At 37.4% G+C, this 21,352-nt stretch overlaps 1 protein-coding gene across 8 annotated transcripts in view; it reads right to left on the bottom strand.

Annotated features, from left to right (window-relative positions):
* The window catches only part of tead3b (TEA domain family member 3 b), a 34,944-nt gene that overhangs the window by 5,623 nt on the left and 7,969 nt on the right, over nt 1-21,352 (bottom strand). For 2 of the 8 annotated variants that reach the window (XM_032549053.1, XM_032549055.1), the window contains exons 3-7: nt 14,804-15,058; nt 4,544-4,608; nt 3,456-3,518; nt 3,251-3,313; nt 176-187 (exon numbers count right to left, since the gene is read on the bottom strand). In XM_032549053.1, coding sequence (XP_032404944.1) covers nt 176-187; nt 3,251-3,313; nt 3,456-3,518; nt 4,544-4,608; nt 14,804-14,927 — 327 coding nt within the window. In that variant the 5' untranslated portion in view covers nt 14,928-15,058. The remainder of the gene's footprint in view (nt 1-175; nt 188-3,250; nt 3,314-3,455; nt 3,519-4,543; nt 4,609-14,803; nt 15,059-21,352) is intronic. The other 6 variants (XM_032549059.1, XM_032549060.1, XM_032549054.1 and 3 more) reach the window with 5 other exon arrangements.

Below are 21,352 nucleotides of genomic sequence, written 5' to 3'. Positions count from 1 at the left end.
GAGGTATCATAGAAGGGCTGTGCTCAGAACTCTCTCCTTTAGCATCGGTTTATTAACTGGATAATGATGGGGTGGGATGCCATGCCTGCAGACGGCCATAGCAAAAGGATAGTGCACTAGTGCTGCCAAACAAAGGGGAGCAGGGAAGCATATTACACAAGGCAGATTCACTTACCAAATTCATTGCCTGAATCAAAAAAGAGAAAAACCATTAGTATTATGCACTTCTATATAATGTTTTGATGCTTACTTCTACGGCATTTAAATTTGATAGTGATTTTAAATCTAAAGTCAACCACGAAAATGGGGTGAAATAAGTAAAACTTTTCGATTCAGCTAAAAAATATTTGGTACAGTTTACCCATTGCAAATAAAGCACAGCTTGTGGCATCATGGGAAAACAAAATATTCCTTTTGAGGCTGACAGTCAACGTTATCTAAAATTTCAAGAATTTTTATCTTTGATTTAAAAAGCTAATGGTAAGATATGCATATTATTAACAACTAAATGCAATTTGTCCTGTTTCACAATCTTTTTGAATGGAAATCTGATTTTTAATTGTTCCCAAATTAAGTCTTCAGTCTATTACATTAACTTTGCAGGAAGTTTATCAACTTAACTGTCAATCCCAAATACTGATATGAAGGTCAATGTGTTCTCGAAGAAGTTAAAGAGGCAGTACCTCTTTCAGTTTTATACTTGCAACTTATGTTTGGATTATGTAGAGGCTTAGGACATGGTGACAAAGTTGATAAAGCCTTAAAACAGGTATTGTACAATGTAAAACTTAGTTTACACCTCATTGTTGCAAGTTCTTAAAAAGGTAACACACTCTTGAATCAGACTGTTGGGTGCTTAAAACGAGGCTTCTAACATCTCATTAGGACAAACTTAGTATCTATGGGAAAATGTGGTAGACACCACACTTTTGACTAAAATTAAGTGAAACATGACTGCAATGGATACTGACCTACTTTCCAGTATTTCACAATTTTTTCATCTTTTAACTTACAAAACAACATGAGCCTGAACTTATATTAGCTATTGCTTATGACATAATGCAAACCCATATTAAAATGTCATTATTATATTGAAATATTACTAGCTATAATAAGGTGGGGTGCTATAGAGTATTGAAGTATACAGAGGTACATACAATAGCAAAGGTATTTCTTTAATTACTGTTATTAAAGAAATCTGCAAATTTGACAGTAAGTACTTCACAGAAAAGTTTAAATTGCTCAATTTTTTTCTTTATGAGTAAAGAGTGTACTTTCTGCAAAACTTTCTTCTTGTGATGCCATTCCTGCTCTGCAGTGGCATTATGTACTCAACAGTTATGTGTGGCATTTAAGAGTAACTGCAGTGAATCTATGGCAGTAACTTTACCATGGTGATACTGCAATTATCCTATTCTTTTAATAAATGCACTTCTACATTTTGCTATGTTAACCTAGAAGTTATTTTATTTTTAAAACTGATTTAAATTCAGACCTATCATCAAAATGATTTGCTTAAATAGTTTCCCCATTAAGGATAGTTTGTGTCCAAAGAATCTGCCAATGAATTTGGGAACCATTTTTCGTATTGGCTCTCTAATGAGAAGTGGCTGTCTAGTGAAACTGGAAATTTCCCAAATTTGCAATCTAATTGGCCTATCTCTCATGACAACTTCTTCCCCTGAAATCTGCAGGTTCTAGAAAAAATACTATAATTGAACAAGCAAGAAGCCTTGCATGGCCAGATTTAGTTTCCCGTTTTAGATTTAGTTGAGGTAAATTTAGGTGGCACTGTATGTCTTACATATGGCTATTTTGTTAGATCCCTGCAAGATTTTTGTCTTGTTTTTCATTCGTATCACTCAGTTCTTAATCTGAGATTGAGTCCCTGGACAACCAAAGAACCAGTATTGCACCAGTATGGTCTGATGGATCTTTTGGTTGGAACCTACAACAAACATGAGCTGTCGTGCTGAGATTTACTTGAATTTAGCAGATAAATAGTATGCACTCAATAGTAAAAAACCCTAACTCATAACTACAGAGAATAATAATAAAAAAAAAATGCTGGGTAAATAAACAACTAAACCAAAGTGCATTTTTTTCCCTGATTGATAAAAAGTAAATCGTATATGAGAAATGTAAAGCACCTCGTTGCTCTTTGAAATATGCAATAAAGATTGCTCAATAGAAATTGAACAATCCTATCTACTGCCTAGATCACTTTGTTTTGTGATTTGAGTGAGGAAAACAGAAACACCTGTTGTTTCTTATATAAAAAGCACTGAAATAGTAATTACATATAGTTATTTTGCAACATCACAAGCCTGTTTATGCAGGTAGTAACAAAGTACACCCCAGTATTTTAGAAAAGTTAATTTTAAAAAAGTAGACATAACTCAACCCCAATTTGATTTGATCTCTTAAACAATGACAAAAACATCACCTCAAGATGCCCCACTTATGTTTGTTGTAAACCACAGCTTCCCAACTCCTGTTTGGGAGGCACTACTCTAGAAGGTTAGTCAGTCTTAGAAGTTTAATTTAATCTAATTTTTGCCCCATAGAATATAGTATTTTTAATATGTAGAAGTATTAGAAGTAGATGAATTATTTCAGTGTGGATATGCAAAAATTACTTAAAAAGCATAAAGAGTCCAGAGAATTTGAATGAGACAAGCTAAAAAGAGTTGCACAAAACTTTATATTGAGTTTTACAGAAGACTTTACAAACAAAGGAATAGATAAGAAACTGTAAATATTCAAGTGGAAGGAGCAGAAAACAGAAAGAAAGAAAGAAAGAAAGAAAGAAAAAGAAAGAAAGAAAGATAAAAAGAAGGAAAGAAAGAAAAGAGCAAAAGGAGTACAGTAAGTTGTGGAGGACAGAGACAGAGCTGGAGCAACATGCAGCTATATAAACTTTTTAGACTGGCTTAGCAATGCACGTTCAATTAAAGCAAAGACTACAGTAACAACCATTACAGCTTGATTTTTAGATTTCTGTGTACTGCTGTACAAATACAGGGCTAAAAAAACCATGCATGTCGATGTACTGGATGCAAAAAAGCAAATCTAATTTGTATTTTAAACTTTTGAGTGCAAACAATTCTTTTGTTCACAGCAAGCATGCATCTGCTTGTGTAGCCAAAATGGTTTTTCCATGTAAGCAAAGATTGATAATCAGATTCTCAAATTAGCTGGTTAGTGCAAAGCCAAGCGTGTACCAGCCCTGCTGAGGTGAAGCGCATACCTTTAGCTTTGACTGGATCTCGCGAGATTTTCTCCGGGCGAGAACCTGCAAATGGCTAGAAACCTGCACAGAAGAATAGCCAAGAGAAGGGAAGAGGAAAGAAGACATGGAGGGAAAGGACACGGGGAAGAAAGGGAGAAGCCGTAACCAAAGAGGAAAGAGACGCCCAGTCAGTGTTGCCGGGAGGCGGGCCGGCGGGACCTACCTTAATACCCGCCTGGTATTCACGAACTTTCTTCCGTGCTAACACCTGTATGTGACTAGACACCTACAGGGGTGTGAAACAGTTTTCAACAAATAAATAACATGCAATCAAATTCATGCATGCACAACCATGCAGGTGCATACTTGTAGAGTGTATGCCAATTCTTTACGGAAACAACGAAAATGTTCAGCGGTCAGAACAGTTGCTAAAAAACATTGAAAAGTGAATTTAGATAAGGATAAGATTGGTAATTATACACTTTAGTGAATAGGTTTCTTGTAACGTGGTAGTTAGCTGTGAAATAATGCTGGAGATAAGCGATAATAACACAGAATCCGAAGAAACAGCCAGAAAAAGTTATGAGGCTGACTGCCATCAACAGCAAAATCCGGTGCTTTTAACACAGTTTCTTTTCGCTTCACCTAAATACTTCAACTCCTTCTTGAAACACCAATACAACAAATAGGTCAACACTTCTGGGAATCACTACACAAAATCAGGTGAAAACATTTAGACGGCTTTGTTGTACTTTATTGTTAAAGTCAACAAGCCATGCAAATGCAGATTTTTCTCTTTTTCATTAAAAAATGTCAGAAAAATATTAATTAAGACACATGCGTAGCTTGAAGATCCTCTGTTTCAATGTGATGGCAAATAAGATATGGACCTTTTGTGTGATGAATAAAATTTATTTCACCACTAATGTGTGCATAATGCAGCACAAATATACTTCTTACACTTTTAAACTATTAGTTTAATGCTTTTAAGACAGATTAGCCTCTAGCAATCAGCCAACAATGGCATGGTTTTAATTCCTTCAAGCGAAAACACTTGCAATGACCAAGTTTGAGAAGATTTTTAGAAACAGCACTTTATTCTGTCATGTCTTTTTATATTTTCAAGTTAAGTAGGTCAAGGGAATTACTATTTGTTTTATAAAATTTGTTGAAATAAACATAAAATAAAACCATAATTATCCTTTAAAATCTCAGGCTGGTTTCTGTCTTTTTATTTAGTGGATTACAGTTACCAAAATAGACCCAATATAATCATGCATGTTTTCTTTTTCATTGTTAGCACAAGTTTACCTGTTTTCGTGTGCGGGTTTTGCCTGTCCTCAGCTTGATGTATCTTGCTATCAGTTCATTTCGACCTGTAACAAAAAAGCAGAAAGAAAAGTTATGAAAGGCAGTTACACAAACATTATAATGTACATCCCCAATTGGACACTTGGTGGCAGTGTTCTCTTTTGAGTCATCTCATTGCCTCAGAGTTCATCATCAACACAAAGATTCACAATACTTCCATTGTTTCCTGTTACATGTTTCTGACAGTAGAAATAGGAAGGTTAAATTATTTTGTCTTTATGTTTTGATTTGCTTGCTTAACAATCCATAATATGTCTTCCCATTGCCATGCAGCATAATTACAAACAACCATGTTTTTCAAGACATAACATCTCCACTCAAAATTCTGCCCAACAGCTTGTGCAGATCATAGCCGCTTATGCTAGGTTGTACTTTTACTAATGTGTAATGTCTTTACATTAAACTTTTGTTTTTATCAGGTAAAAATTCACTATAGTGCATGAGACGCACAAACAAGCTGCATGATTTTGTCTTATAGGAAACCGGGTGCATAGGGGGTTTTGAGTTTTCTTCTCTGCCAAGTCACGCTTATTGGGTTTCTGTGGAAGTGGGGCTGAAATGAGAGGTAGAACCACCATATCATTAAAATAATGCTTCCAAATTTGCTGACAGAAAATTATGCTGACAAAACTGGTCAAGACGTGCCTTTTTAAACCCAAGGAGTTTAATAGCTCTCCAGATGTATAATGACAGGAGAAACAAGTCTAGTTGGCCTCCAGAAGGCACTGGTTATTGCAATTACCATAAAAGTACCGCAGGCCATCTTCAACAGGCTTACAGCACTCATCGTACTAACCAATCAGTCAGTCCGGCAGTCAGCCAGCAAAGCAGAGCTGAGCCGTCTGCCGATACTGAGGGAGCCCCTCCTCTTTTGCCCCAGGCCAAGGATGGACACACCCGCTCCAGCGCCTCCACATTCCTAACATTCCTGTAAGCCTGTCACATCTGTGCTGGCCAGTCTGATTGGGCCTACAAACACAGAGCTTGGCTGAGTGCACACATGCTCAAATGAACTTCCAGCTTTGGGAGAAACAGGGGTTAGAACCGGGGTGAAGGCCATCAGGCTTGGGTATGGGGACGGGGGATGATCGCCTATAAAGGGGCAAAAAGGGCAGCTGGAAAGGGCAGGGGCTCTTGGAGAAAACACAAAGCCATAACTGTCTCTGCCAACAACTGCCACCTGGCAGCGAGGCAGCCGCTTTTCCCAAAACAACACCACCGTGTGACCCCACAGCTAACAGACAACAGCACCTGCTGCAGACCGTCCTGGTGGAGGATGGCAGGGAAAGAATAACGCCCTCTCAACCCCCACCCAACTGTCACTCTCAGTCTCTTCAGCTGGAGGGGAAAGGAGAGTAAATGTTGCATCATGGAGGTGGAAAGAATTTCACTAAAATGTCACAGCGAATTACTCAATGAGGTATAAGTATTTCACTAATGTACAAGTGAAATAATTAAAAGTAAGAATTTTTCTCCAAAACGTGAGCCAGATTTAAAACAACTGAAGTAAAGTTTTCGGTTCAACACTGAGCCAACTTTGCTTCTTTGCAATTACAGTCATTCTAGAAAAAACTATATAAAGAATTTTTTACTGTTTTATGCAAATTTGTTTTACACAACATCTGATTTTATCTAATACTTTGAATCAGAACTCTTGCTTATGTGATAATGCAGCACAGTGATCAGGGGCAGATCTAGAAAACATTGGGCCCCTAGGCTAAAGTCAGCATAGTGCCATACCGACATATTACTAAGGACTGATAGTTAGATGCACAGTAGTGCTTATTGACCCTTTGCAAGTGACACCACACTCTTCAAAATCAGCTCACACCCCCTTGACAAATGTCAAAACAACCTATCTGCACACATTAACTCCTGTAACAGAGAGTTGGTAGCCTAAATTAGCTTTTCGTTGACCGCAGAGACAAGAATGCAAACCAGACTTGTCATTTTATTGTAAACCTTTTGATGAGGAAGATGATGGCTATGGATAGCAGCAGCAAGTCATAATAATTAAGTACTGTCAGCCCTTGGTGTATTCATGGATTTGAAGCAACTATTTCTTACAAGGTAAGAAGATGAATGCTCATGTACTTCATTAATAATCTAAATGAGCAAGATACAATCAACTGCAAAATGAAGAAGGTATATGTATAATTATTAGTAACCATGGAGAGAATGCTCCTGCCATGTTCAAAATAACTGGTAAGCAACTTTTGAACACTTTTTACTCTGCTCTTTGTAAAGAGGTGTGCTTCTTTCAAAGACAAATTAGCTTGACTTCAAGTAGAAGTCATGGCAACATTGCCAAAAACAACTTGGGAAAACAATCACTCTGTCCAATACTCTTGACCATCTGTTATGGCGCCTCAACTTGATTATGTGACGTAGTTAAAAAGGGTCAACAGGGCTTCATCACAAGAAAACAGAATATCTTCAGAATGTATTAGTGTTTATGAAATTGAAACAATTCTAGAAATGTCTTCAACTATGCAAAATAATGCTGCTAGTAACTGTAACAGGTCTGTGTGGAGACATGATGCCCTTATTGAAGTACAAAAAAACCCCCAAACAGGTGTGAAGCACATAGCCAAAATCTACTGTTGTTACTTTAGGATGGCAGTGGAACTGTAATCATTAATTCAAACAGTTGGATATTAGTAGTTCATTTGAAAATCCCGGAACTTTAAACTCATCATCGGATATAAGTGGACAGAACTTATAAAGCATGTTTCCAGTCATTTTGATGGCTCAAATCCACATTCACCCCCTTGCTCTCACCAGTACACCAATTATCAGACAAATTGTGGTTTAGCGCCTTGCCCATGGGAACATTGACGTGAGAAAGCTGGAATCAAACCTACAGCAATTGCATTGTCTTGCAATTGTTTTCAATTGCAAGACAATGCAATGCTACCCACTGAGTCACAGTTACCCCAGACTTCCACATTTTCTATGGAACCATTTAAAATAATCATTATTGGGACATTGATTCATTTATTTATAAAACCATGCTTGGGTTGTTGCCCTCCTAAATCTGCAATTTAATCACACAGAGAAGCATTAATTTTTACTCTTTGTTTTCAAATGTTAATTTCTTGCTCTCTGTTCCATTTCCCTGCACAGAATTGGGAAAATGGAGATTTTGTTTACTTTGCTCCATCTACATAAAACATGTTGCAAAACACAGGAAATTAACTGAGCTTATTTTATTGAGCACATTTAAGTCCAGACTGAGACTACTAGAGATGACTTCCTTAAATTGTGACTGTTTTTAATTATTTGTATGGCATTATGTACCTAATTGTAGTTGTGTAACTTTTCTATCTCTTCGCCGACTCCCTTGAAAAAGAGGTTTCAATCTCAATGGGACTTTCTTGGTTAAAATAAGGTTAAATAATTAACAAATAAAAAAGAATCACTTGATTATGACTGGAAAAGATACCTACTGTAGGCCCCAGGACTCGAGAAAAAGATCTTTATAAACGAAGGGTGTTTCACAACTGATGGTCTGGTAGACTTGGTACCACTGGGGCAATATTTGTTAGATTTTCTTGTTATTGGGTGACAATAACACCCAATATATTTGTTATATTTTCAGCTGTTGCGGTTTGCTTTCACACTCTACTGTGTCAAACAAGCCAAACCCTTTGCAAAAACTGTTACCTCGATCTCCTGTTATAGTATTACACTAAGAATCACTGAAGAAATGAACTAGAGTTTGATTAAAACAGACTAAACATGGCTGGTGTGAATGCACTCTAAGATAATAAGCTACATTTTTAAAGAACCATGATCTGATAACACTGTATCTTAGCAGACGTTTGTTTTGAACAACTACCTTCTGAAACATACACAAAGAGAAGCTCTACTTTCAAAGACAACCAAAAATTAAAGAGACAGCCGGATATAGAAATTCATCTTCCTGCTAATTATGACCTTTGTCTGTTCTTTCTTCATAATGAAGACCCAGCAGAACTGGTTGTGTTGGGTGGCAGTTATCATTTTTGTTTTTAGACTGATTGCTTCCTTAAACCTTTTACCAGAAATGATTTACAGCACTCTGGGTCTGCAGCTGCAGCAGCTGACATCTGTTCAGACTTGACATTGTGGTCTGAAATGGGGGTGAAAAGGGAGGACGGATGGCGTTGGGAGGGTCAGATAGCCAAAAGTCCACACTTCAGGAAACTATAACAGGTGAATATAAACAGATACACACTCATTCATTTGAGTGCATAGCCTTATTGTCCTCAGCTTCCCCAGTACTGCACTTTTCTCTGCAGCAGCACTTTCGAACCTATCATGATTCTCCTGGTGATTGCTCAACAGTCAGTCAGATAGCTGCAGGCTGCCATTCTTAACTCCCCTGACAAGACACACCCATCTTTCTCTTTTTTTATATGACCACTGGAATTTTCCACTTCCATGCTAAGATAGCGAGGAAAAAGGTAATTTCTATTCAGTCATCACAACTTTACCTCTCTATAGCTCCATCTCTCCCCTGAACCCTTTCAACTCCCTTATTTTCCTCCCTCCTCCCTTCACATAACATTGAGGTAATCCTAAATTGTTAACATACTGCTCAGCCATGACTGAAAACATTCCTAACATCTCAGCGAGGGAGCTGACAGGAAACACCAGGCCTGCGTAGTCATCAAACAGCGTACTCAGGCTCTGCTCCCATATCTGTACCCATATGTTCTCCCACACCCGTGCATGCACTGAACCTGTTCTAATTTGGACCTCGAAGGTCAGAACAGACACCGACCATCCTTTGGAACTTTTCTCCATTTTCATACCCAGAGTGCTTTGCAATAGTGACAGCTGCAGGGGCGTGGAAGCAAAGAGGCGTGTGATACACCTGTTGAGACCAGAAAACACAGGTGAACTGCATGTCAGCACAGCCCCGAAGCAAAACAAGAAGGGCTACATTTTCTTTTCCTGATGCTTTCTTTGAATTCAGCATACAAGAATTGTCAGCTATTCGTTTTACAAGTAATCTTAAAGGCTCAATCATTCTTTGATTGTTTTGTTTTTAATATTTTGCTCAACAAAATATTGCTGATGGAAACTGTGTTTATGGTTATGTTCCATTCTGTGAATGAATCCTTATAATATTGTAATATTGTGAATTTAGAATTCATTCACAATATTACATATAATATTACATACAATATTATCTAACTACACGTATAAATTTTTTGTCTCCACAGTTCCATGTTATTTGTTTTCTGCTGTTTTTTTGCTTTGCATTCCAGTTCTAAATACGTAAAAGCTATTCTATTGGACTCAGGCCTGGAGACATACTTAGTTTCACTCTTATTTACTTGTTTGGGGCTGTTGTCATGTTATTAAACTCCTCTCAAGCCAAACCTCTTAAGGTGATGTGTCATATTTTGTTTCCTATTTAGGTAAACAAACTGTGTATTTTACCTTCCATCTTATATTTGGACAGTCTTATTATGTTATGTTGCTAACAGATCTTCAGTTATAATCTCCCGTGCCTTGCAGAAGTAGCTCGCTGATTCAAAGTTGTGGGGTGTTTAAGTTCTCATCCAATTAAGCAAAAGCATGATTGTTTTTCCTACCTGGCAGAGAAAAGCAAAACAGCAAGCGTGATAAAAATCAAATAACTGCTTAACAATAACACAGTTGAAGACAACCTACACAGGAGCTTAAGTTCACAGTAACAGGTCTATTTGAGTGGTGATTCACATTCTGGGCCTTGATGGTAAGAGAATGTCATTCAATCTTTTGGAAAGATCTCCCACTCCAGTTTTAAAGTCATCTCCGCCTACACCTTTCACACTGCTGCATCTCAACATCACAATAAATGTTGTCTCATGTATTGTTTCTCACAGAAACACTCACATGTTTCTGGTCAGCGATATCAACAGAATGCTCTAAACAGTAATTATTTCCGTTTCTGATTAATTCTGCAATGAAGTTTTTATTGTTTAAGCAACTAAACCAAAGTGCTCTTCCGGTGGTTTGGACACAGAAGCACATATGTGTCGAAGCCATTATAAGAAAAACTTCTTTATTCATGTCATAAAACAGCTTAAATATTTCCTTATGTGAGAGGTTACAGTAGAACATAACTTTTCCTTGAACTCTCTGTAACCCTAAAGTTATCTGAATGAAAATAAATGCCACTGGTCTAGACAGCCGTGTGGAGCACAGATTACACTTGTATAAAACTGTGAACTAGCTAATGGAAATTTGCAAAGGTTTCCCACAAAATAATAATAAAAAAAATCCTGGCAGAAAAAAAGTGGAATTCCCTATGGGAGGGATGACTTGTCTGCTTTTGGAGGCCACTCGGAGTCTGAGACTGCAAGGTAGACAGTATTACATGCTGTGCAATCGTTAACATTCCCCTAACCTAACGTCAGGGCAGCTTTTAGAAATCTGAGGTAATCACCTTGTGAGAGGGCTTCTTCTGGGGCATGCTTTGGCTCTGCCAGTAAAGCCTCAGATGACTTATTGTAAATGGAGAGCATGTTTAGTGCCCTAGGGAAAAAACAGCCTTTAAAAGGGGTTCTGACAGTTTGTTGCTATGGTAGAAAGTTTGTGCTTAACCTTCTTTTTTGATGATTTTCTCGTACCAAATCTTTTGAGACAGCACACTTCTAGCAAACAGGACTGGAACATTATTAAGTTAAAATAAAATAAAACATTCTATTTATTTATACTCGCTTCCACGGAAAGCATAAAACATACTTCTTGTAAGCTGTCATACAGAAAATTTTGCCTCCTCAATGTACAATAATCTTGTTTTATTTTGTTCCAATTTTTTTTTGAGAACTGAGTTCAGTTTCTCTTGACAAGATCAAATAAAATTTACAAACATGTACATCACATGCAACATGCACATCTTCTATGACCTCTACTGTAACGCAAAGTTTGGGATTAACAGCATAATGAGGCTCGTTCACAACATAAGTTAGCATGGTGACCGTGGTCACCATGCTAACTTATGTTGTTCCTGATTTGAGATCAATACACTGGAAGCAACAGCTCTCAAGAAGTCACTCCCGTGAGAAAACAACAAACCAAAGAGATAAAACATTTTCTCCACATGGAGAGGCCTGTATGCCTTTCATTTAAATGGCATAGGAAGACATGTCAGAGGACAAAAACACTACCACATTGCCTTGCAACAAATTTAGCACTGTGGCATACACACTTTCATCACTAGATAAACCAGGCTGCCACAGACTTTTCCTAGATGTCAAAAATTACCCCACACTGGTTCTGCAATAATGATGGGTTATCTCATCAGAATTATGTAACAAAATGCAGCTAAAGCAAACTGAATACTAATTTGTTCCAGTAAGAAGCTGAAGATTCAAAATGAATGTTAATTTTGTTTCTTAATTAAAATGCATACTTCTGAAAAGAACTCTAGCGGTGTATGTTACTCTCCAAGCTGCCACAACTCTACTCTTACATACTTTTAGAAAATGGCAAATACCAAACACATTTTATATAGCAACAGAGTGTGGATGGCAAAACAAAATTAACTCAGGTATTTATAGTTTACAATTTAAGCCCTCTGGACTAAGCTGTTTTAATCTTTGTAGATCATTTCTTGAAAGGAGGATTTAAACAATCTGGAATATTGCACTGAACTTCAAACTAAAACTTTTTTTGATTAGCATGACAAAGCTATGTAGATTAATTTAATAAGATTTGCAATGATAAAATCTTAATGCATTAAAAAAAAATCACCTATGGTTTTGAATGTTGTGCACTTACTGTATTGGATTTTTGTACTTAGCTCTTTTTAAGTATCTTTATTGTGATTGGTCCTCTAGTCTCACATTGACCAGTTTTACATAGATGCACACATTCACTGTCAGATACCGTAGGATGTGCTACCAAGTTGGTAGCCAATTATGTAGAACCATTTATGCTATTTCTTCAATATTCAGAGTAGTTTAGTCAGTCTCCTTATGAAAGTAAGATATGTTCAACTCATTTAGGAGTATACAATCATGAACAAAACATAGCAGTTTATGTGTTTGCCATGAATGGTTTTTTTAATTTAACATAAATGTATTTGTTCCCATTTAAATGCATCATGCCCATTTCAGTGGTACCAACATGTTTTTATCCCATTTGGCTCTAAATAAATATGGTAAATAGCATCAATTTGTCTCTGAAGTAAATTGGGCTCAATATTAGCAAATTCCTTATTTCTACAATCCACAAAATATATATCACACTAATATAAGTGAAGTAAAACAAGCTTGTGGGAAATTATTATCAGATAATGAATCTAGCAATCTAAACAATTCTCTTTGATTCTTTTTGACTGATTCTGCTATTCATTTTGCCTCGCCTTTGCACCTTAAGTTGAAAAACTCAACAGGCGACAAACAAAAGCAGCTACACTACTTGAATAAACCTAGGTATGTCCTTGTCCTTCAGTTTTCAAATCTGTCTGACAAATGAGCGGATGGGATTCCATCTTGGGTGAATCATACCAAAAGAATCTAATATGACGTCAATTGCCAAAAAGCCTCCCACAAACAATTATCTGCAAATCAAAACACAAACTATCTAAAAGTTTATTGCCTGAGATTGATTGTTGCAAAAAATAAATAATCTCACAAAACCTAGACTTTTTGGCTGTCAGGGGCAAAGGAAACAGAAAAGAAGGCAGAAAAAAAATCACGCCAGTCAACATTTATTGCTGCTCTTTCTTCCTAGTTAAGGTGCAAATCTAATCAAATATGTATTGTCTTTAAAGCTGCCGTACGTAATTTTTATATATATGAAATATTTTTAAATACTTGTTAAAATTCTCACTATGTCGTGAGAGTATAATATGAGACTGATAATCTGTGAAAAATCAATCTCCTCTGCCTTCTTCCAGCACTCCTACTGTCATCTACACCAGTGTTTCCCAGCCCTGGTCCTCAAGGCACACTGTCCTACATGTTTTAGAGGTTTCCCTGCTTTAATGTGCCTGATTCAGCTGACTGCAGTTCAACAAACGCCTTTTAATCAGTCATCAATTGAAATCAGCTGGACTGAAGCAAGGAAATACCTAAAACATGCAGGGCACTGTGCCTTGAAGACCAGGGTTGGGAAACACTGGTGTAGATCAGTGTTTCCCAACCCTGATCTTCCCACTGGTGTTTCCTATGGAGCCTGCCATGAATGCTCAGACAAGTAAACATGGCCACCGATAACGCCAGATAAATACTTTTCCTGCAGTGGCAAGTTGTTTCTCTGCCATCAGCACATATACCAATATATTACACTGTCATGATACAGTGACAGTTTCAACAAATATGTAAAAAAAAACATATCTTTGTAAAAGTTACAAACTGAAGCTTTAACAATAGAAAATGGGATGAAAATAATTAAAGAGAAGTGTGATTAAATTGCTGCACCTGGATGCTATTGATTCTGCTAGAACACTTGCCAGTATGGCCATCTGGAGGTTTTAAGCTCATCAAGGACTCAACACCTGCAATTTTATGAACATATGGCAGGAAACAACCCAACCACATGGATATTTAAATACTTCAACAGCAGAGCATGCCAATGCAATGTTTTTGTTCTTAAGTCTTGGTTCATGCTGTGCTAATTGTCTTTAATATAAAAAAGCGATTCAGCATCAAACAGCAGATTTTAACCAGTCACCCAAAGGCAATGCTTGCTAGTACTGCAAGTTTAGAGAGAGAAAAAAACTGATTGTAGCTGAGTGATAAAAGACAAGTTTGAAGAGAAGGCAGAGAAGGAAGAGCCTGAGTGTGAAAACCAGGTAATAAATAAGACCTTCTGCAAAAACAGACTAGTGTAAATCAGGCGATAAGAGGAGCTGAGTCTCTTTCAGGACAGCAATAACCACCTCTGAAAGTGCTAGTGTGACTGGAAGAACCTGCCCGTGGGTCACAGCTCAACAGGTACAGACCTGTTAAACAGAACTACCTGTGGAAAGAAAACACTCACCTCTGGGTTTAAGTTGTGACATGAAAACCGAAAGAGGAAGAAAAATCATTTTCTTATTTGCTTTTAAGGCAGCAGAGTATAAATCTGCCTGTTCTCCATTAATTAATGGAGAAACCATATATGTTGCAGTGATTTATAAGTACTTATTAATAAGTGCTTATTAATAAGCACTTCTTCTGGGTTTATATCCTTGTAATTGTTGTTCTTGTGCTGCTCTGGCCGTGTACTCACCATACATTTTTCCCTCATCTGACAGGATAATTTTCCTTCTGCCACAGGGAGGGTAGATGGCGAGGGCCTCCTGAAAACTCTGCTCAATATCTGGGCTCCAAACGCCCTCTGCATCTCCGTCCATGGTTTTGTCCTCATTTTCCCCGTCCAGCCCATCTTCTGGGCTACCGTTGGCACTCCACTCGTTGGACGCAATGGTGGCGGCTCCCCCTGGGCCCAACCCTGAGCCCCAAGATCAAAGGATCAGTGGGAAATCTGTAAAACAAAACAGTGCAGAAGTTTTTATCACTCGGCAGTGACGCTTCAACCACAATTAATGTTATTTATAATTTCACAATACGTAACTCTAATGAACAGCCAATATACCTTTCTTTTTTGAATATGAGTTAAAAAAAAGGTTCACACACATTTTGGTTTCCCCAAATTTTCCAAGCTGTATTAAGGTTCAAATTTGTAAACCCCAGACAGTAAAAACATATCTGTTGTCTGGATAATCTATAGAATTCAACAGAAAATATTTATTGTGAGAGCTGTTAGTAGAAATGCACAATATATCGTCAAAAACATTGAGATCGGCCGATATTGGTAATTTTTTAACATATCAGCATTGGTCCGATAAATAATGCTGCCGATGTTAACAACCGATATTTATTTCCATCTTGTTGGTCATGTGGTACTTTTTTTTATATTTGCAAATTTCATGTTGTTGCATCCCTAGTTAGGACAGCAACGTGACCTTAAGCTACTCCACCCACGTTTTGTCTTCTATTTTAACCGTTTTTGTCTAATACCTTCAAGTGCCCCACTGACAGATGTAAACAAAACGCAGAAAAAGTAATCAAATGTTGAGAAATCCATTCCATCCATTACATAGGCTCCACTAAACTAATGCTCCAGTTTCTCTCCCGCCAAATACTGCTGGATATAATCAGAGCATGTGGAATTATTTCTGGTTAACATTTTAGAAACGTTGCATACGAACCATGTGTTTGGAAAATTATGAGTGACAAATTTAACAACTCCATAAAACAATAATGGGATTTAGGCAACACTGGAAGGAGTCTTGATTAAAGGAAGAATGAGGTCAACAAGAATAACTCATCACAATGAGAAGGGCAAAGCTTTTAGAGTTTGGCTGAGCACTGGCAGAACATCCAAGCCTCTCTGCTGCTCTTTATGTGTGATATCATGTCAGATTACAGAGAAAAGTTCTATGAAGAGATTGCTTCAGCTTTTCAACAGCCAATTTAGCAAAAATCTCATGTTATTTTTGCCAAAATACTTTGCAATGTGTGACCTACATGGCTTAAGCAAACTGGCTAGAACATCAAAACAACTTACGCTTTAAACAGACTCTTTAGCAAGAGAATAGGTTTGCACTGTTAAGGACAGTGCAAAATAATAATCTTTTTGTAAAATGATTATCCGCAAAATCCAAATAACTTTGTTTTAAGCAACACTAAGTCATTATTAGACGTACTCAATTTGTATGACTAATGGCAGCACCAAAGCTGCGTAGAAAAGTAATTCAAACAATACATGACTAAAACTTTCTTGAGAATTGTGTGTCAGATAATTACAAGCCATAGTTTCTCTCTTTAAGACACTCAACCAGTTAGGCAACTAAATGGAAGTCTGGAAACTCTTTTGCTGTTTGAGCTGGACGAGCAAGTTTCATGACCACATGAACGCACTGATCCGAGATAACCAACAAGCAAACAAGTTAGAAGTTTCTATGGATATTTTTTTGGTTATTATTCTAGTAAACTGATCTCCAAAGCGAATACTTGTTAGATACTCTGTAAGTACATTAGTCACTGGAATTTGTCGGCTTGTTTGATACTCCTTTTCCCTCAATAATGTTTTCACTACAAAAATTCAAAGGAGAGAGAGCTGTGAGAATTGATGTAAAGCACAAGCATAGAACTTTATTTTCAACAGTCATGTCACTATCACTAAATTTTAATTCGATTTCTCTCAAATGCTTAGATGAATTCAAGATATTTCATAAAACAAAGTTTAAAGACCCCAATAATCAGCATTGGTCTCTGAGAATGCTTGTGGTTTGGGAACTGTTTCCCAATGTGGTTGGATTATAGCTGACTGCAGGAAAAGATCTTAAGTATTTTTCAAGCTGTCTTTTCGACATTGTATTGTTTCAGTAATAAAAGTCAATGAGGTAATGATCCTCCCAGGATGCTTCTCTTTCTGTTTTAACATTTCACCAGACACTGACAAATGTGAAGTAAAATGGATAAATACAGGGGAGTGAAATGTTTTAACCAAATATATGGCCGTTTTGAGTTTACATGACAAGACTAAGGCAGCTATAATGGCTTCAAAGTATTTAGCATGATTGCCATATTTTATTATTTATATTAAAGATTGTGAGGTGATGTGACAGTAAGTGAGGTTTGGAAAACCTTTTTTTTTTTTTTACCCCTTTTTAACTTTACTGAAACAGTAATGAATCACAGATACAACCGTTTTGCTCCAAGTTTAGTTTAAATTTAACATGGTGAGAATACAAATGAAAAACAGATCTGCAAATATATCTTCTACAAAAAGAAATTAAAATAGATTTTAAAAAATAGAGATTAATATACTAAAACATTACTAAGTCCAGCACATTTCACTCCCACATTAAAATGGCTACATGTTTTCTTTAAACTGAAGTCATGTCGTCATGTCTAAAAACCCCTTTTACCTCCATCCAAACAAGATTAAGAAGCTCATATTGTGAAACATCAACATATATGCAGCCCTGCATATACATTGTATTTCTGTGAACAGCACTGCAGTGTGGTGCTGCAGTTGGAAAAGATTCAGTCACTCTTCATTGTCACCATCTAAATGTTTTTATAATGACCCTGCCTGTAAATGATGAAATACTTATTGTCTTAACTGAATCAGAAAATAATGCCGGATCAGATGCCATGTCGGTGTCTTTAAGCATTCGGCATGCTGAGGTAAGTGAATCTTCATCAACTTGGACAGAGTGTATGTACAGCATAGCATGAGGAAAAGTAACTTTATAAACAGATCATTGTTACGACACTCAGCAATTACGAAATTATTGTTGCAGACACACATATGTGGAGTACATGTGGTATCTGTGTTGCATACCATGCCATGGTATTGTTTTTTACAAATCCATAAACTGTGCCAGCCGAGTTTTCCTAGAGATGACATTATGCAAGTCTTAGTTCAACATAGAAATACGAGGCAATTACAAAGTTAATAACAAATTGCATTGGTAGATTTCTTATTGTTTAACAGACACCTCCTCTTAAGTAAAAAAAAGGAGCATCTGGAAATCTATGTTATTTTTACAGTTTTTTTCTTCAAACAGATTAAGTAAATTATTCAAACTTTAATTACATTCTAAACTGATTTACCAAGACTAGTTTTAATATCAGAATTGATAGTTATTGTACAATAAAAAATACCTAAACTAAACTGATTGTTTACCTCATAATGCCTATACAACTTTTGTTTTTACAGAGGGCACAGCAGTCTATTTCAATTGTACAAGAATTTTGCATTGACATGTCTCATCAATGCATCCACAGTAAATAAAATGTGCAAGGGATTGCTAATCATTGACATGAAACTCATTATTGCCTAGAAACTGATGTCTTTCCTTTTTAAAAATAGTGTACAATGTAGCTTATAATTGTAATTCCCTTGCTATCAATGTAGCTCATGGTCCAATTAAAGCCACTGCATGCAACATGAAATCAGCTCCAGTGATTGAACACAAACGACAGTTTGATGAATATCCAGAAGTCAGCCTGTTAATTTTAGCTGAGAAGGTACCCTCATGACGAAGGCTTGCAACACGATCACTCAACACTGAAACCGAGCTCCCATCAGCAGATCAAATGATCTCCTCAGACCTCACAGATCACAAGGTTGGGCCCCTCAGGATTACACAATCTACACACAACAATAGTCCATTGGTTTGATCAGAAGCACTGCATCCTACTCCAACCTCTCCATTAATCCAGGGAAGTAAATGCCAAGATTGTAAATTTCCAGTTTAGTGTGATGATTTTGCTTTTTGCTCATTTTTGAACTGTACAAACTTGGTTTGTGATTTGATAGCATTTTGTTATTAACGTGTAGAAAATAAAAGAACCAGTACCAAAAATGAATACTTTATGAATAGAAAACATGTTAAGGAAATTGTGTACTAATTAAGTAATAGTTAGCAGAGGTTTTAAGGAAAACCTCACAGTCCTATTTATGTTTCCTATCAGAAGTTTAACTTGCAGTTATTAACAAAATTTTAATCAGCTTTAATCCAAGAGAGAAGCAACATAAAAACTTAAACAAAATCCACCAATATCATTATAAAAGTGATTCTTACATTGAGATTTAAGAATCTCTTACATTCAGCAGCAGTTTAGCAGTCTAATGTGAAACAGTTTTTTAAGTAGACAGCATGTATCAATAATGAAACTGCAGGTGTTGTGTGGTAACCGGTTTAGTAATTAAAGGCTGGTGGCAGTGTGAGGGAGGGAGAAGTGGCTGCACTATTGTTTATGTCCAATTATAGCAGAGAAAACACCACAAACCTCTTCTGCACTGCGAGCTGTGAAGAGCAGCAAACAGTGCTCGGCACAACGACCGATCTGACGACCTCAGCGGAGCTCAGAGTGCTCACACGAGTGTGTTCGAGAGAGGTGCTGCAAAAGAGAGGCTCTTCACCGCGAGAGGGGCCTGAATTCCAGACATGTCCTTATTAAGAAAGGCCTGCGAGAGCTCACTGTTTCTCCTCCTGCCTCCCTTGTGTCAACTCAACGCCCTCCTTCCCTCCCTTCACTGCCTCTCTACCCTCCACCCCTCTAACTCAGAATGTCTCTACCCAAATAAGGGCAGGAGACCAGGGGATGCATGTATGGGAGGAGTGGGTTGGTTGACTGGCTGGAGAGCAGCGGGAGAAAAAAAGGGGTGTCCATGGGGGGAAGAGAGGTGAGCGGTATTGGAAAGGGGAGGGAATGTGGTGAGGGGGGCCAGATTGTTGTCCAATTTAGGCGTCCACTTTGGGGTCTGGAAAACAGTGGGATTGTTCCAGCTGGAATGCAACATCAGCACTGAATCACTCCAGCATTATGACGTTCAGAGCTCAGACCAAAGGGAGGGCAATGTCTGTTCAGCCATCTTTCAATATGTCCTCTGTGGCTGTTACAAAAGTTAGCTCAGGGTCATTTTTATGATAAAACTTTAAGTCAGTTTTATGAACAGGAATTTAAAAATTTGACTTTTTTGAGCTTTACATCATCTAATGTTAGTCCCTCGTCAAAAACGTACCTGGAGTGTTGCTTTGATTCTTTCATGCATGTCTGAGGAATCCTTGAATCCCCCAATGCAGCCAGCGTTTAGGCATTCGGAGGTGCCTAAACGCTTGCTCTCACAAATCACCACCTATTTCCACAAAACTCCTCAGAAGAGCAGTCTCCAGCTGAGCTTCCTGCCTCACAGAGCACCCCTACCTCACACCTTCCCCACCCAGCTCCTCTGGACCAGTGGTAGCAGCAATTAGCAAACAGCGGGTAGAACTGCACATTTGCTGAGTTTATCATGCAAACTACTTTTCAGTCCAACGCTCCTAAGAATGGTTGTAAATGACAGTAGCAATGTTGTGATGGTAAGCTGAAGTCTGGGTTGAAAAGAGCAGGAACTTCTTGAAAAGAAAAGAAAGAGGCCAATTTCAAGGCAAATTGCGAAGTTAAGTTTATTTTAAATTAGGTTCTATGTAGACAGAATGTTTTATAACAAATAAAGGTAACATAGCTACTTAATTGTGCTATAAAGTGGCACTCTGTGTCTGGAAAATACATAATAACGGCCCTTTAAGAGTTTCTGACTTTGTTGCTGTATAGGGATTAACAATGTAGATTAAATTAATAAAGATTTTACTAACATTTTATTGGATCCATTTTGGCGTGAAACAAAATACTCACAAACTGCAAACATTCTAAGGAAAAAAAGCTTTAAGTCCTTACAATACGTTCTTTATGATTGAAACTTTTTGATTAATTTATGATTAATAAAACATAAATGTTAATGAAATTAATTTACTGTAACTTCTTACTTCAATTTACGTCACAATCCCATGTGTTGGACATTTGATGGGAGAGTTTCATAAATATCCAGACTGAATCACACTATCCTCTCACACATCACAAAAAAGGGGAAAAAAAATCAATAACACACCTCCCCTCCTATTTTCTGGGAGTCACGCCATGAGACTCTGAGACCAACACGCTTCAGAATTCCAATGTGCAGCAGGAATGTAAATAATGCTGTAAAGCTATGCTCCTTGTACATTCACTGAAACAGCACCATTCATGCACCGAAATCCCTCTTCCTATTTTCCCAGCGCAAACCAGAGTGATCATATTGCCGTGTGTTTTCAGCGATCGGCTTATCTCTGCTTCAGATTTAACTACGAACTGGCCAGAGCTGTGCAGAGTTTCCTTTCTGCCTCCCAGACTGGATTGTGTACTAATGAATTCCAGTAATTCATATGAGTCACTCTGA

The sequence above is a fragment of the Xiphophorus hellerii genome, chromosome 20, assembly GCF_003331165.1.
Source record: "Xiphophorus hellerii strain 12219 chromosome 20, Xiphophorus_hellerii-4.1, whole genome shotgun sequence".
NCBI classification, from domain to species: Eukaryota; Metazoa; Chordata; class Actinopteri; order Cyprinodontiformes; family Poeciliidae; genus Xiphophorus; species Xiphophorus hellerii.
The sequence above is the reverse complement of the archived record's forward strand: the minus strand, read 5'-3'. Positions and strand labels throughout refer to the sequence as shown.